Source organism: Brachyhypopomus gauderio, chromosome 17 (assembly GCF_052324685.1).
Source record: "Brachyhypopomus gauderio isolate BG-103 chromosome 17, BGAUD_0.2, whole genome shotgun sequence".
NCBI classification, from domain to species: Eukaryota; Metazoa; Chordata; class Actinopteri; order Gymnotiformes; family Hypopomidae; genus Brachyhypopomus; species Brachyhypopomus gauderio.
In genome coordinates this window covers 17,458,037-17,471,362 of record NC_135227.1, presented here as the reverse complement: position 1 = coordinate 17,471,362, position 13,326 = coordinate 17,458,037, and the positions used below count along the sequence as shown (strand labels likewise).

The 13,326-nt window shown below is 39.4% G+C and overlaps 1 protein-coding gene and 1 long non-coding RNA gene across 4 annotated transcripts in view; one reads left to right on the top strand and one right to left on the bottom strand.

The window, feature by feature from the left end:
* Window positions 1–4,348: 4,348 nt before the first annotated feature.
* otx2b (orthodenticle homeobox 2b) lies at window positions 4,349–10,819 on the bottom strand. 2 transcript variants are annotated; one of them, XM_076978874.1, is made up of 4 exons: window positions 10,518–10,705; window positions 8,107–8,316; window positions 7,263–7,414; window positions 4,349–6,969 (listed from the first exon to the last, which is right to left on the bottom strand). In XM_076978874.1, exons 2-4 carry the CDS (start codon window positions 8,201–8,203, stop codon window positions 6,349–6,351), a joined length of 870 nt encoding a protein of 289 aa, XP_076834989.1. In that variant the 5' UTR covers window positions 8,204–8,316; window positions 10,518–10,705; the 3' UTR covers window positions 4,349–6,348. The 2 variants fall into 2 exon arrangements, with proteins under 2 accessions (XP_076834989.1, XP_076834988.1); XM_076978873.1 differs by lacking the exon at window positions 10,518–10,705 and adding an exon at window positions 10,719–10,819 and having other exon boundaries at window positions 4,370–6,969.
* The window catches only part of LOC143480982 (uncharacterized), a 5,239-nt gene continuing 2,659 nt past the window's right edge, over window positions 10,747–13,326 (top strand). Inside the window, exons 1-3 of one of the 2 annotated variants that reach the window (XR_013121926.1) lie at window positions 10,747–10,989; window positions 11,095–11,718; window positions 12,445–12,518. This is a non-coding gene — a long non-coding RNA (uncharacterized LOC143480982). The remainder of the gene's footprint in view (window positions 10,990–11,094; window positions 11,719–12,444; window positions 12,519–13,326) is intronic. The other variant, XR_013121925.1, reaches the window with a different exon arrangement.

Genomic DNA, 13,326 nt, shown 5'->3' with positions numbered 1-13,326 from the left:
CTGCTGTCCTTCCAACAAAACACCAGCCAGTCTAATGAGGAGTGGCCTGTTTTAGTTCTTTTCTTTTCGAAAGCATGAATACGAGACCTGACAGTCTGATATCGAAGACCTGAGCACAGTCTGATTATGTGTCTTGTTCTTTTCAGAATATTTCAACAGGCTTGTGTGGCACTTTTCTCCTGCAAGAGTCTAGCAGTTTAAGCTAGTCAGTAAACGCAAGGCACACGCAACAGATAACTGAAATCATATTTTCCATTTTGTGAACTAACATTTTCTTGTTTTGTTAAAATACTGGAGAGGGTATAAACTACTGAATGTGAAATGTTTCTTCTGCATGTGTTTGTGCATATGTGGGTGTGTGCGGTAGAGAGAGTGAGTGTGTGGGGCTGGTGTATTATGTGGGTGTGTGAGGTAGAGAGAGTGAGTGTGTGGGGCTGGTGTATTATCACACATTTCAGTTGTCAAGCTGCTAGCACTATATTATCAGCACTAGATCTCCACAAATCTGCAGATTTACATGAGCAGTTGGAAAAATTCAAATCCCATGCTTTTAGTGCGCCTAAACCAATCCCTTTTAACTTCATTTTTAAAACATCTAAATCTGTTATTATAGGTACAAACCACCATTAATTTAATCTTCGACAAGATTATCAGATTCATTGATGATGTTACAATCTTATATAAGTAGTGCTAAAACATAGTCACCTTAGCTTGAGTGATGTGGACAAACAGATAAACATACCTGCTGTTCCACTCATCAATGGAGAGTATATTCTTCTCCCGTTATATATTATAGGCTATATTTAGAAATAGTACAACCACGCAGTGTCCACTCAGGTGTCTGCTACATAGCCTTCAGAGAATGATTGTAGTCATGATGAAACACCCTTTAGAAGGTGATTTGCACCATAGTTGTTGCGTGACTTCACTGCTCATAATTCCACTATGTCAAATTCATATGGTGCTTCCCTGTGAGGTTATTGGTATACGTTATTGGTATATTCATAAAGTATATTGTTATTAAAATTATTTAGACTTTTTACATTATTCAGACACGACCTTATAACAATGTCAAAATGTGGCATAATACAACATAAGCAAAAAATAACCAGTCTTATAAATATACCGTGAAGTGCTTGTTTAAACTCCTCCAGATACAATAACTAGTTGGTTTCCAATCGTCCTGATATTCTGTTGAAAGAAAAGTGACCCCTAGGATGGTGCAGATTTGGGTGATCGGCCCGCGTGAGCGCGCTTTAATCACAGTAGGCCGCAATACGGGCCAATCGAACTAACGTCCCTGAAAACGTAGCCAATTATTTTTTTCTAGCCTACTTTGTTCTGAACAGTTGCGAGCCATTTTACGCTGCTAAACACTGGTGTCACATTATTCACCCAAATGGCGTTTCTCATGCGCACAGACTGCGGCTTGCGAGGTCTTGGAGGAGCCCGTGTAAGTTAGCTGGCCGCAGGCTGCTCCATGATTGCTCAGAGAACAGAGGCTATTGTTTAGTGTAACACTGACCAACGCGGGGTGCGGATTAGGACGGCGTCTGCCAGTCCCACATGGTACTCGCCGCGTTGTCCTTAATTAAAAAAGAAAGATGCTCTCTGCAGGAATGGAGGCCCCTAGTTTTGGGACATGTCTGATCTATGTGTGACTTGTGAACACTTAAAACAGCAACAGTTTCAAAGTTATAACCCCTGGAAGCATCCTGTATGTGGCCGAGAATGTCCTTGCTGTACCAGCCAAACCATCTTACGACAAACTATTGTTTGTAAAAACAGAAAACAAAAACAAAACAACATATTGTTTGTAGGTCAAGAGCCCAGCGACGCCGTGACTTCGTTCTCGCAAGTTCGTAAGTCGTGTTTGAATGTGAATGTTGCAGATTGGAGTTTGAAATTATTTTCTCTCCACTTGTTATTAGGTTATTTATGATCAAATAATTTAGACAGAGCAGAGTCAAATAGTTTAATAGTTTAACCTACCTGTTAAAACAACATTTAGTGCTGTGATTGTGTTTACGGGCTGTAGTTGTAGCTACTTTAGGTCGGCTAGTTAATCTGTCCGGTATTTTGGGTTAGTTAGACTTAATTTCGCGTAACTGTCACTGAAAAAATGTAATTAACTGTTGCTACAACTGTGGGTCGTGTCACAGTGGCAGTAACTACATCAAATGACCCATATAGACCATGTAGACTAAATGTTCAAATGTACACAAAATGTACCAGCTCTAAACGTTGAATGGACATTTATAGCAATATTTATTTTTGATCATTTACCAACGTTTAACTCGGTGTCCAGTTTCTGAACATATAGGCTACGTCCTAATCTATTCCACATAACATTACTGAGCCATTAAATGAAATCATATCATAAAACACTGTGGATATAGGGCCTCCACTGAAGTGTATGTATAATTACAATGAAAATACATGACATTTAGGCTAACTGAATTATTTTTCCGAATCGCTTGGAATTGTGACTCTCTGAAATCCAGTTAGACGTTAAAACGGACTGACTCGGGTTGGAACTACAGCATAAACTTATATATTTGTTTTAACCTTGAAACAATTCCTGTCTGCCAAGTGAATGCAGTTATCAGCTGAAACGCTCATTAAGTAAACGTTCATTATATGCCAGATTACAACAGTCCTACGTTTTACAATTATAGCCTATCTGAGCTGTAAGGCTTTCATAGACCGTATTAGAAACTCGACAGCCTAACAGTTTCAGAGATTTCATAGTATACAGTGAAATACAGTGAAATGTTGTTTAATATATTAAAAAGAGACATTCACTGTAGGCTGTAGAAAAAGATTATTTGGATGTATAAATGAGCAGAACTTCGGAGTTGAAAAATATAATTTATTAGACCTTGCCTATTCTTTATGCAAAGGACACAATTATTTATACATTCAGTTTCAAATTATTCTTAAATAAGATTATGGTGATGTATAAATAATATCTTAAGTTGATGTTTAAATAACCTAGTCAATAATCAGAACCCTTCATTGATCAATACCACATTTTTGCAAAGTGAGGGCTAAATCACTATTATTTCACTATTACATCGCAGACATCAACCGATTTATATGTGTAGTTTTGTTAAACACCTTTGTTCTGCAGTTATGGATTTTCCCCACATTTATAATAGGCTACTTGTTGTGGTGTAGTCGAATCCATTTTTAAGCTTATAAATATGTTCATTGTCAACTTTTTATTGAGTGAGACAACGAATAAAGTGCTCACTACACTTTTTTGTTAGGTAGGCTGTTCATGTTTGCTGTATTTTTTAAATATGGGAATACGGAATTTTAGATAATCTATAGGCTACTTAAACAAATAAACACCACAAGAAAAACTAGGAACTATGTGAATGCTTTTCATAAATGTAAGTAAATTAACATTTTACATCAGAAAAATGACACTTTCTCGTTACTAGAATGTTCCCTGATATTCCCCCATCTCCTTTTCGGAACATGTAAAAGAAAAATGAACGGTTTTCTTCAGGCAGTGTCTAAGTGTTTTCACTATTTCGAGACGTTCTTTTAATTACTGTGGCTTTAGTTACGACGTAAATGAAAGAAAGATTGTTGGCAATGTCAAGGACGCTAATTGAATGTTCAACTGCTCACAATTACTGAGGAGGCCATGGCGAATCATTCGATTGCGACTCTCACTTTAATTTCCAATGCGGACGCAATTATGCACTGTCGCATAAAGTCAAACCTTTAGAATGGATTTAGCCACCAAGCCAACGGTAGCTGTAAGTCCTCTATCGACCTTTTGCACTCATGTCTGTCGGCGAATACCGTAGTCAAAGTTTTCAACCGATCCGGAGAAGGTTCCAGGGTGTCTTTGTTGCCACACCGCTCTATAAATCCTGTTTCATTAAAAAAATAACAGAGAGAAAAATCGAAATAGTTTATTATAGCTTACACCCCTATATATTGTAGACTATAACTGGTGTTCTCGATAGATCTAATAGATCTTAATCTATTCTAGGAATGAAAAACTCACCCCACGCAAAATAATTTTATGATATAAACCAACATAGTTTTTTTTTCAAATTTTAAACGACTCATTCACCGGTTAAAGTCACAATGCATCTCGGTTTTTGTGAAAAATGGATTTAAAGATGGGGAAAGTGTTCCGATAAATTAATAAACAAGTATTTCCCCCATTGTTGAATGTTATATGAAGTCACTGCCAAAGAGCAAAACGATGCGTTGAAGCAGAGGCCGACAGAGGAGGGCTGCATTGAGTTTGAATTGGATCGCGGAGTGCCCTCTACCCTAAAGAAACCCCGCTAGTGAAATATCGGGATTAGCGGCTCTTTGAGGCACGGATTAGCGCGACTTTCCCAAGACGCAAATTCCTGGTGCAATGTCTTTTAAAACGAAAGGACCGGAAATCCGACGAGAGAGCTGCAAAATAATAACAAAAATGCGCACACTTTGTGGGGAGATACATTTAATTTAAATCTCCAGTTCTAAAAGTCCGATTACAAGATGCATACGACATTGTTTTTTTTTCACATTTACTTCCTTAGGCTGGCCTGAGATCAGTGTGGTAGTAACTGATTGATTTAACTAAATCACTGTTAAACGTATTTACATGTATATGTCCTGCATCACTGAAAACGAATTTTCTCGTTCTATGTCAGTCAATGACCAAACGTGTTATGCATAATATGGTTGTGGAGATAAAAAGTCCTACTATCCTTAATCTCGGGAAGACTCTAGGAAGACGACCAAAACAATTTAAGTTCGTGATATATGTATATAAAACTTATTAGAACACACTGAGTAGTGGCAATCTGGCCATTCCAAAATAGCAATGAAACGTTACTAATCTAATCACTTTATATATTGATTATAATAATTAAACGGACCTATTAGAGTAATCCAATTAAAATAAAGAAAATAGAAGAACGTTAAAATTTCTGGAAAAAATCACATTAAAAAAAATTGCACATTGCAAAGTGGACAGAATTTTGTGCAGGCTTATGGGTCAGCTGGGGTTTCAGCAGAAAGAATTTCAACAGTAAAATAACTTGCACATCCTAGAGTTGCCTAACCTTCCATCTAATAACCTTTAGAACACACACACACACACACACACACACACACACACACACACACACACACACACACACACACACACGCACACACACGCTTTGACAGACAATTCACTTTACGCACTCATTTTGCACACTTCTCAGGGAAGATTGAATAACTTTAAATAGTGAAGCCAGATCAGAAATTGTTTATTAATATTTTCTGCAACGCTGGGACCACATTACCACGCCAGACAAATTTAAGATCCACGCTGGATATCGTGGCCTGCAGGTCGGGGAAGACCAGTACTGACAGGTGAACGGAAGTCCACAAAACCGAATGCTTTCCAGTGTCCTTAAAAACGGGGGTTTTTAAGCGTCATCTTAAATCAATTCCATATGTGACTAATATAATTTGACGCAGTCGTTCTTCAAAGGAAAAAACGTAAAAAAAAACTATTAAAATCACAGCCGAGTCTTCGCCGTTGCGAGGGAGCTCACAAATTGCATACAGTTACAACATATCACAGTTTCGAAGGCTAGCACAGATAAAAAAAACACATATGTACCATTTATATAAGACACACATTGATTGTCTCTTAAAAACTACATATTGATTCCTTATAAACACTTTTTCTTAAATAAAGTAGTGCATCCAGGTCGCCGCGGGGGCGTTCAGCGCGCGCGCACACACGCAAACACACACACACACACACACTCACACTCTCTCTCTCTCTCTCTCCTGCTCTCATCGTCCTGATGGTAGTGTCTCTCGTCTTGCCAACAAGGAAATAGGTCGGCGTGCTGTAAGAGGCTTTAGGGAAGCCTGCCCTTTCCCAACACTTAACCGAGCGAGTGGCTCCTAAATGGTTTTTTTCTCTCTTTGTTTAGGTAAGGTTGTGTTCCGTGGCTGTGACCTAAGTTTTAATTTTTTACAAATCATTTCATCAATCTCTGTTTTCCTTAAATAATAGCTTGTTGTCATATAGCTTGTGTATCCTTTGTGCACCCTCAAGTCCGTTCAAATGATGACCGTATTGTCATATCACGTGTACCTATTAGAGAAGCATTCTCTGTGCCCAGGAATGACTAACTTTAAGGAGCCGCAGGGCACGTGGTAACCCATTCACCTTCACACTTTACGCATCACGGAACACTTAACGCATTTTTTTACTGTTTTCGTTTTTTGTGTTTTTGTTTTGGGAAGGATGGCAGGTCTACGATGTTTGTAATCTGGCCTTTAGTGTCTTGATTTGACACAACGGCGGATGATTCGTTCATTTCACAACACCTGGAATTTCCACGAGGAAGTCTGATCTTTGTAATCCAAGCAGTCAGCGTTGAAGTTCAACTTCCACGAGGACGCTTGGTCTTTATAATCCAAGCAGTCCGCTGTGGAGTTGAAGCCCAGGCCCGAGGCGCCGTAGCCCTGTGTGGGGAGTGATGCCGGGTTCTGGTTCAGATGGCTAGTGACAGCGTTGGTGCTCATGGGGCTCAGAGTGGAACCCGGCCCGGATAGCTGATGGTGCATGGGTGTCAGGTAGGAGCCGCAGTCCATGCCCCCAAAATAGGACGTTGAGCTAGCGTAGCCCTGGCTGTATCCGGACGCTTGTGTGTAGGTCATTGGGTAGGACCGTTGCATGCAAGAGGAAGAGGTAGAGAGCGGGTCTGACAGGGGCGAGATAGAGGCCGGGCTCCAAATGGATACCGGGGCTGTTGAGGTGGAGATAGCCGGGACTGAAGTGCTTGAAGGCGGCGTGAACTGGCCACTCGCCCCGCTCTCAGAACTGGCTTCTCGTGCCGGGGAGTTCTTCTTTTTGGCCGGTCGAACCTTGTTCTGACCTCCGTTCTGTTGTTGCTGCTGTTGCTGGCGGCACTTTGCCCTTCGGTTTTTGAACCAAACCTGTCACAGAAAAGTATGTTACATTAAAAATGATAATTCAGGCCTTAAATATTTGAAAACAAATCGACAAACTCCGTGTGGTTCTGTTATATTCATATCAGTTAACAAAAATCAAAGTGACCAAATACCTTTATTAAGAATCTTTACAATCACAAGGTTTAGCATGTACACCAAATGCTGAAGTGAAGAGTGTGAGCAACATACGTTTTGATTGGGAAAAAATAACAATCTGAAATCGTTTAAAATGAAAACACGTTAGGGTTTACATTATTATTCGTTAAAAACATGCGGACCTGTACACGGGACTCTGGCAGATTGATTTTCAAGGCCACCTCTTCTCGCATAAATATATCTGGGTACCGCGTTTTAGCAAACAGAGCCTCGAGTACGTCGAGTTGAGCGCGCGTGAACGTCGTCCTCTCCCGCCTCTGCTTTCGAGGAGTAGCTGATGTGAACAAATAAACCATAAAAAAAAAGTATATTAAAAAGAGTCCATAGCAAAAGTTACATTTTTATAATGAAATGTAATGATAGATCGATGTAATGGTACACATTATCCATATTTGCTTTTCATGTTTACAAACTATTGTTATAGCTTGCACAATCTTGATAAACATTAGTAAAAGTCGTGATTAAACACTTAAGTACACTTAAATGTGTTGGCCTGTTGTGTGTTCCGGTCTCGATCTCCATTCAATGAATCACACAATCGGAATTTTAAAAAATTTCTAAAGAATAAACATTTAAGATCATTTCCAGACCACTTTTTGCGGACCCACATTAAGGTGTCCGACTAGTTCTAACGTTTCATTACTAGAGTTGTAATGATTACATGAATCAAAGCATTTCTGGAGAGTCAACTTCACTTCAGTGAAGGTTCACATTAGCACCAACAAATCATTCAATCAAATCCTACAACTATGCCACAGATATATTTTATACTAGTGGGATCATAACAAAATGACACCGATATACACAACTGCAATAAATAAAAGTGTTGGTGATACACGGACTGATGTAGTGAAACTTCAACACATGACACAGTCATGAAAACAGGTAGACGAACTTTTCGGCAACTGGACAAGTCTTCCATTTCTGCAGCGAAGATCAAGGGTGGCGTCAACACGACCGACTCACCTGGGTATCCCACGGACGGGTGCAGGAGGTCCATTCCGGAGGTGGTTAAACTTAGCCCATTGACTGTGTAAGGTGGTTGCTTAAGATACGACATCATGCTAAAGTTTGTCGTTGAGGTAAAGTTGGAGGGAAACGTGGAGACGGGTCACTCGTCCTTTTCGTTTTTGTCCCCGATTTCCTTTGGCTCCAGGCTTGGAATCGAATCAAACCCTGTTCCAAAATCACACAGATAACAAAAAGACGTTTACAAAACGTAGTGGGCTGTTGACGTAGCCTGATCGACACAGCAGCGCTCCGGTGCTGGCAAGGACTTAACCGGGAATAAACGACGTTCACGCTGCAACGTGCTCTTAAAGCTGCACGGGACCTCCAGCTGGCCTGGTGAAGTGAGCAAGACTCTTCTGGGCACCCCCCCACTCCACCCCCTCATCCCTCCCCCTCACGCTCTCTCTCCATCAACCCCCCAAAAAAGTAATATCTAATTGCAACAAGTCCCCACAATGCACATAACATAGTCTTTCTAATGTGTATGCAGCAGTTGCCATCGAGAATAACGATTTGCATTGGAACCAGGCTAATTGTCTCAAGCATAAGGGAATTGATTGGGGGCCATTTGGGGCAACAAAGGCCGCTGTTAGTCTGATAAATAAGGCCGATAACAAAAGCCCTGCTGGCGAGAAGCAAAAGAAACAATGTAAGAAGACCTCATCGTTCCCCACTTAGAACGCATACAGTTGCGATTACATTAATGAACGCACTCGCAATTGCGCGTTTTAGTGAGTACATTCTGTCAGTGTAAAAACAAACGTGTATGACTAATAGGTACCAGTGTTTAATGACTCCGTTGTGTCACTCGTTCATTATTACCACCGTTTTCAAAGCTCCTCTAATTGGATTCCAGGTTAGAGATGAACTGGAGTGCTTTAGACATAGGACGTTAATAGCCCAGATATCTCACAATTCCCACCATTTGATAACTTAAAAAAAAATCTAACACTACTTTAGCATTCCAAAGTTTTCAGACTACACTACTAAACAGATTAAATGAATGTTAATTTTGAGATAATATTAAATTATATTGAATGAAATTTATTTCATTTAACCCACAGAGTACTTGGTTATTCGACTGAAAAAGTTAGATTGTCTTATTTTATTAGTTTAATTTAAATAGTGTTCAAAGTGTCATTGGTTAGTGTACGTTTATCAAAGGCATAAATACTGACATTTAAATGTACCTCAATTATTACAGACTCTATAGCTACTAATTATTGACGAGCTGGATAGTTTTTATACCCAACGGTTTTCTCTCTCAATCTGTCACTTAAAACGTACCTCGTTTACCTCTCGCACAACCACTCAATAGTAATTACTTCATTCAAAAATTAATTGATAAATGTTTTGGTTGATAAATTAACGTGATAATCCGGATGGCACGCGCTCCCCTAATTACCGGACGCTACCCTTCGGACCTTGAGTTGAACATTTGGCCTCACTGATTTAGTATACAACGACAAATCTCTCTCTCTCTCTCTCTCTCTCTCTCTCTCTCTTACTCACACACACACACACACACACACACACACACACACACACACACACACACACACACACACACACACACACACACACACACAAAATGCGATTTCATGTAATATTTCACCGAATATATCTTTTTAACCTTAACATTATTTTAGTGGGGTATATTTTATATACCCCACTTATAAGCTAAGTCAGTTTATAAATGAACAGTAGGTATTTTGGCAGCAAGTGAAATCACAGACGATTTCAGTAGCCTGTATCAAACGCATAATATCATGCTACATAACACGACACGTAAAATATACGGTAGGCTAAGCGATCTTTCCGATTATAATTCAAAACGTCGATTTTGAAGAACGATCTGTACTTATGATAGTGTTTTCGCTGAAAACTATCTCACGCCTTTCTAATTATCATCCTTTGTCTTCATTTCGCCTCGTACGGGAACACACACTGAGATGGCGAATAAACAACTTTGCAGAACTGGGCTGGTATTGTGTTAATTCTCGAAACATAGCTTAGTCGATCGGAGGAATACAACAAACCTTAAAATACATAGATTACAACAACCAAAGACAAATGATCCCCTGAAGTTTTCAGACCAAGTTTACTCGAAACGCAGGTGACTGAGATTAAGCTTTGCGAGCAAACCGTTCGCCAAATTATATTTTTATATTACCAAATAGCCAATCTAGTAATAATAATAACAACAATAACAATACTAATAACAAAAACAATAATAATTGGCTAATAAGAATATCAACAACAACAGCAATAATCGCCCAGTTATTACACTATCCTCACCGGCAGTTTTTGGTGGTAAACTGGTCGATTAAGGCAGTCTTAATAAACAAACACTGAGGACTACTTACTGAAGCACTCTGCGTTTCGGTGAAATCAATTATATATCCGGTAGTTTACATCCGACTATTATCGTAATATGTAGGATGTTTTTTTCGATCTAACAAAAATTGTAAACTAAGGAAAAGCGAGAATCGCTGAACTTTAAAGCTGCATCCCCTCTTCTAAAACGTATAATTGATGAAATCTTTGAGAGAGATAAAAGTACATACGGTTATATTTCGCTGTCTTGTGGACGAAGTTGCTCCTGCCTGATTTGTACAACGCGTTGGCCAATGAAGAGGCGGCTGGAGCACTCAGGACTGGATCCAGTTTCTCTCTCGGGGCCCTTTGCGGGGACACGAATGTCTCCTGCTACTTTTTGACGCAAACTCCTCAGCCAATGAGAGCGAAGCCTCGGCGGACCGTATTCTCGCCTTTGAGGGCCAAAAGAAGCGTAATTTTCATTTTTCATTGTAACAAGCCATAGCGAACCTAGCGCAGGTAATGTGTTTAAAACTTTTAGTCATCATACTTGAAACCGCAACTTTTATATGTGAAGCGTGAGATTTGTGTTAACGTCTATAAATGCCCCTTACTGTGTTTCAGTTGCGGAGATCTCCAGTGATTCCTCTCGTGGGCTGAGCCCGCACCAGTCCAACCAGTAGCAAAGGTGACAGAGAGTGTGGCCTTAATCTCAGGACTAATTATCAATCCTGTGGAAAAAAAACCCAGCAGACTCAGCCCATGATTATCCCAGAGGCCGTGTAAAAACGCAAGGCTGAAAGGGGGGAAAAAGCAAACGTTGAATTCAGAAGCTTATGCGCAGTCCTTCAGCATTCTGTTGCGTAGCTAGAGGGATTTAGGGGGACTTAATTCCATAAAACTGTCCTCTCGCCCACATGACGTTCAGACTGCAAGTGCTCAAGTAGATACACCGAATTGTAACAAGACATGGTCGAAGACAACTGACATAAGGCTCGATTAAGGCCCTTATAAGACATTTTGGATAAATTTGAAGCCAGTACGCTGTGGCACAACGCAGAAGGACATTTGTCACGTTTTAAGTTATACGTGTTACGAGGATCCGGGACTCGCTTATTTGGAAGACGACAATAACGGTTAGTGTATACTTGTAGATTTCACAAATGGCAAAAGACCCGAGGGGCACGTGGATAACTGCTGACGTCCAGGACGTAACGACCACAAGCAACAGTGAACATCTAAACACAGGTGACGTTTATTAAAGCTATAAGGTTTTTGTTTTTAGAAAGAATATTTAATGTAAATGCATTTAAAGCGTTTTGAGGAATGTTGAGATTTTGTATAGCCTACCTGATTTATCATTTTACCATTTAGCCGGCGAAATAATGACGCATGAATTTATTTTAAATGTCAAATCTTGTCTATGAGCTGCTATGTGGTCTTCATGTTTTCATCTTTTCATGTAGGTTATCATTTTACAACAAAGGATAATAGCCTCATTGTAATCCCCGTATAATAATAACAATAGCAACAATAATAAATTGTGCAGCAATTATATTGTAATAATAATAATAATAATAATAATAATAACAACAACAACAATGCATTACTATAGTGAAATGAATGTAATATTATTTCCAAAACTCTGCTAATTTTCTGTGCACATTACAATGGCCAGATAAACCAATAAATAATCCAGTAATATATAACATTAGCACCACGTAAATTCAACTTAATTCAACTTAATAAAAAAACATTAATAGAGACCCTTAATTTATATGTAAAGATTTCAGGTGCCCTTTCTCTCTAAACCGTCGAACATACTGGTTTGTGTATTTTAACTGCTTTATTGATATTACGTATCAAAGAGCTTGTAACAACCCGAAGAGTAAGCCTGTTCCCCTGGACAGCGCTACCTTCAGGAGGAGCAGCTGCATTCCGAGGCATCTCAACTTTTTGAGCATGTGATTTCAGTTCGCCGTACTGAGAACGACCAGCGACGCACTTGCTGTCGGGCGTTTGGAAAGGAATGACAGCTGGCCACCAAGGTGATATGTTGCATATAAAAACCTTATATTCCCAAGCTACTTTGAAAGTGTGTACTGAAAAAGTGTGTATAAAAATTTGCTGTATGAAAACCTTCAGCTAAAACTCTTTTCAAGTTTCACATCTATTTGAGTGCAAGCGCTTTGTGTGCTTTGACTTTTTGAGCACTTATCACCTAGCTGAAGCACTTGAAGATTTTTGTGCGTATAACAATATCAGAGTAAAAGCAACATAAATCACACAACTGATTATCGCAATACAACTGGCTGTGAATCGGCAAAGTAAATGACAAAATACAGCGCATGGTCAAGTGAAAAAACAAATCACATTTAAATGCAACTATTTACATGTTATATATTTTTTTAAAACAAGCAAATTGCAGTTACTGATGCGCGAGCCATTCCTGCGCAGAGCAACCCTCGCGCGTGCCTTTATCGCCGGGATCTCTCCCAATATTGCCTCGCGCTGTTTAAATTGCTAAATTATTTATCAGACGCTAAACGCCCGATGTCCGGAGGGGATTTTGATCTTTAAAGGAATTGTGGTTTGTAAAAAAAGAGCATTGCGTGTTCGTGCTCATGGCTATGAATCCTCTCTCAGCCTCCCGCGTGCTTGACAAGACTCCTTCCTTTTCATCTTCCCTTTGGTTGGAGCAGCGGTTTGAATCCCAAATGTGGATTTGTGTAAAATGATGAGGCTGGATTACGTTAACGTCTAGAAACAGTTTGCCGAGAATTTGACTACCTGTATTATTATTATTATTATTATTATAATAATAATAATAATAATAATAATAATAATAATAATAAT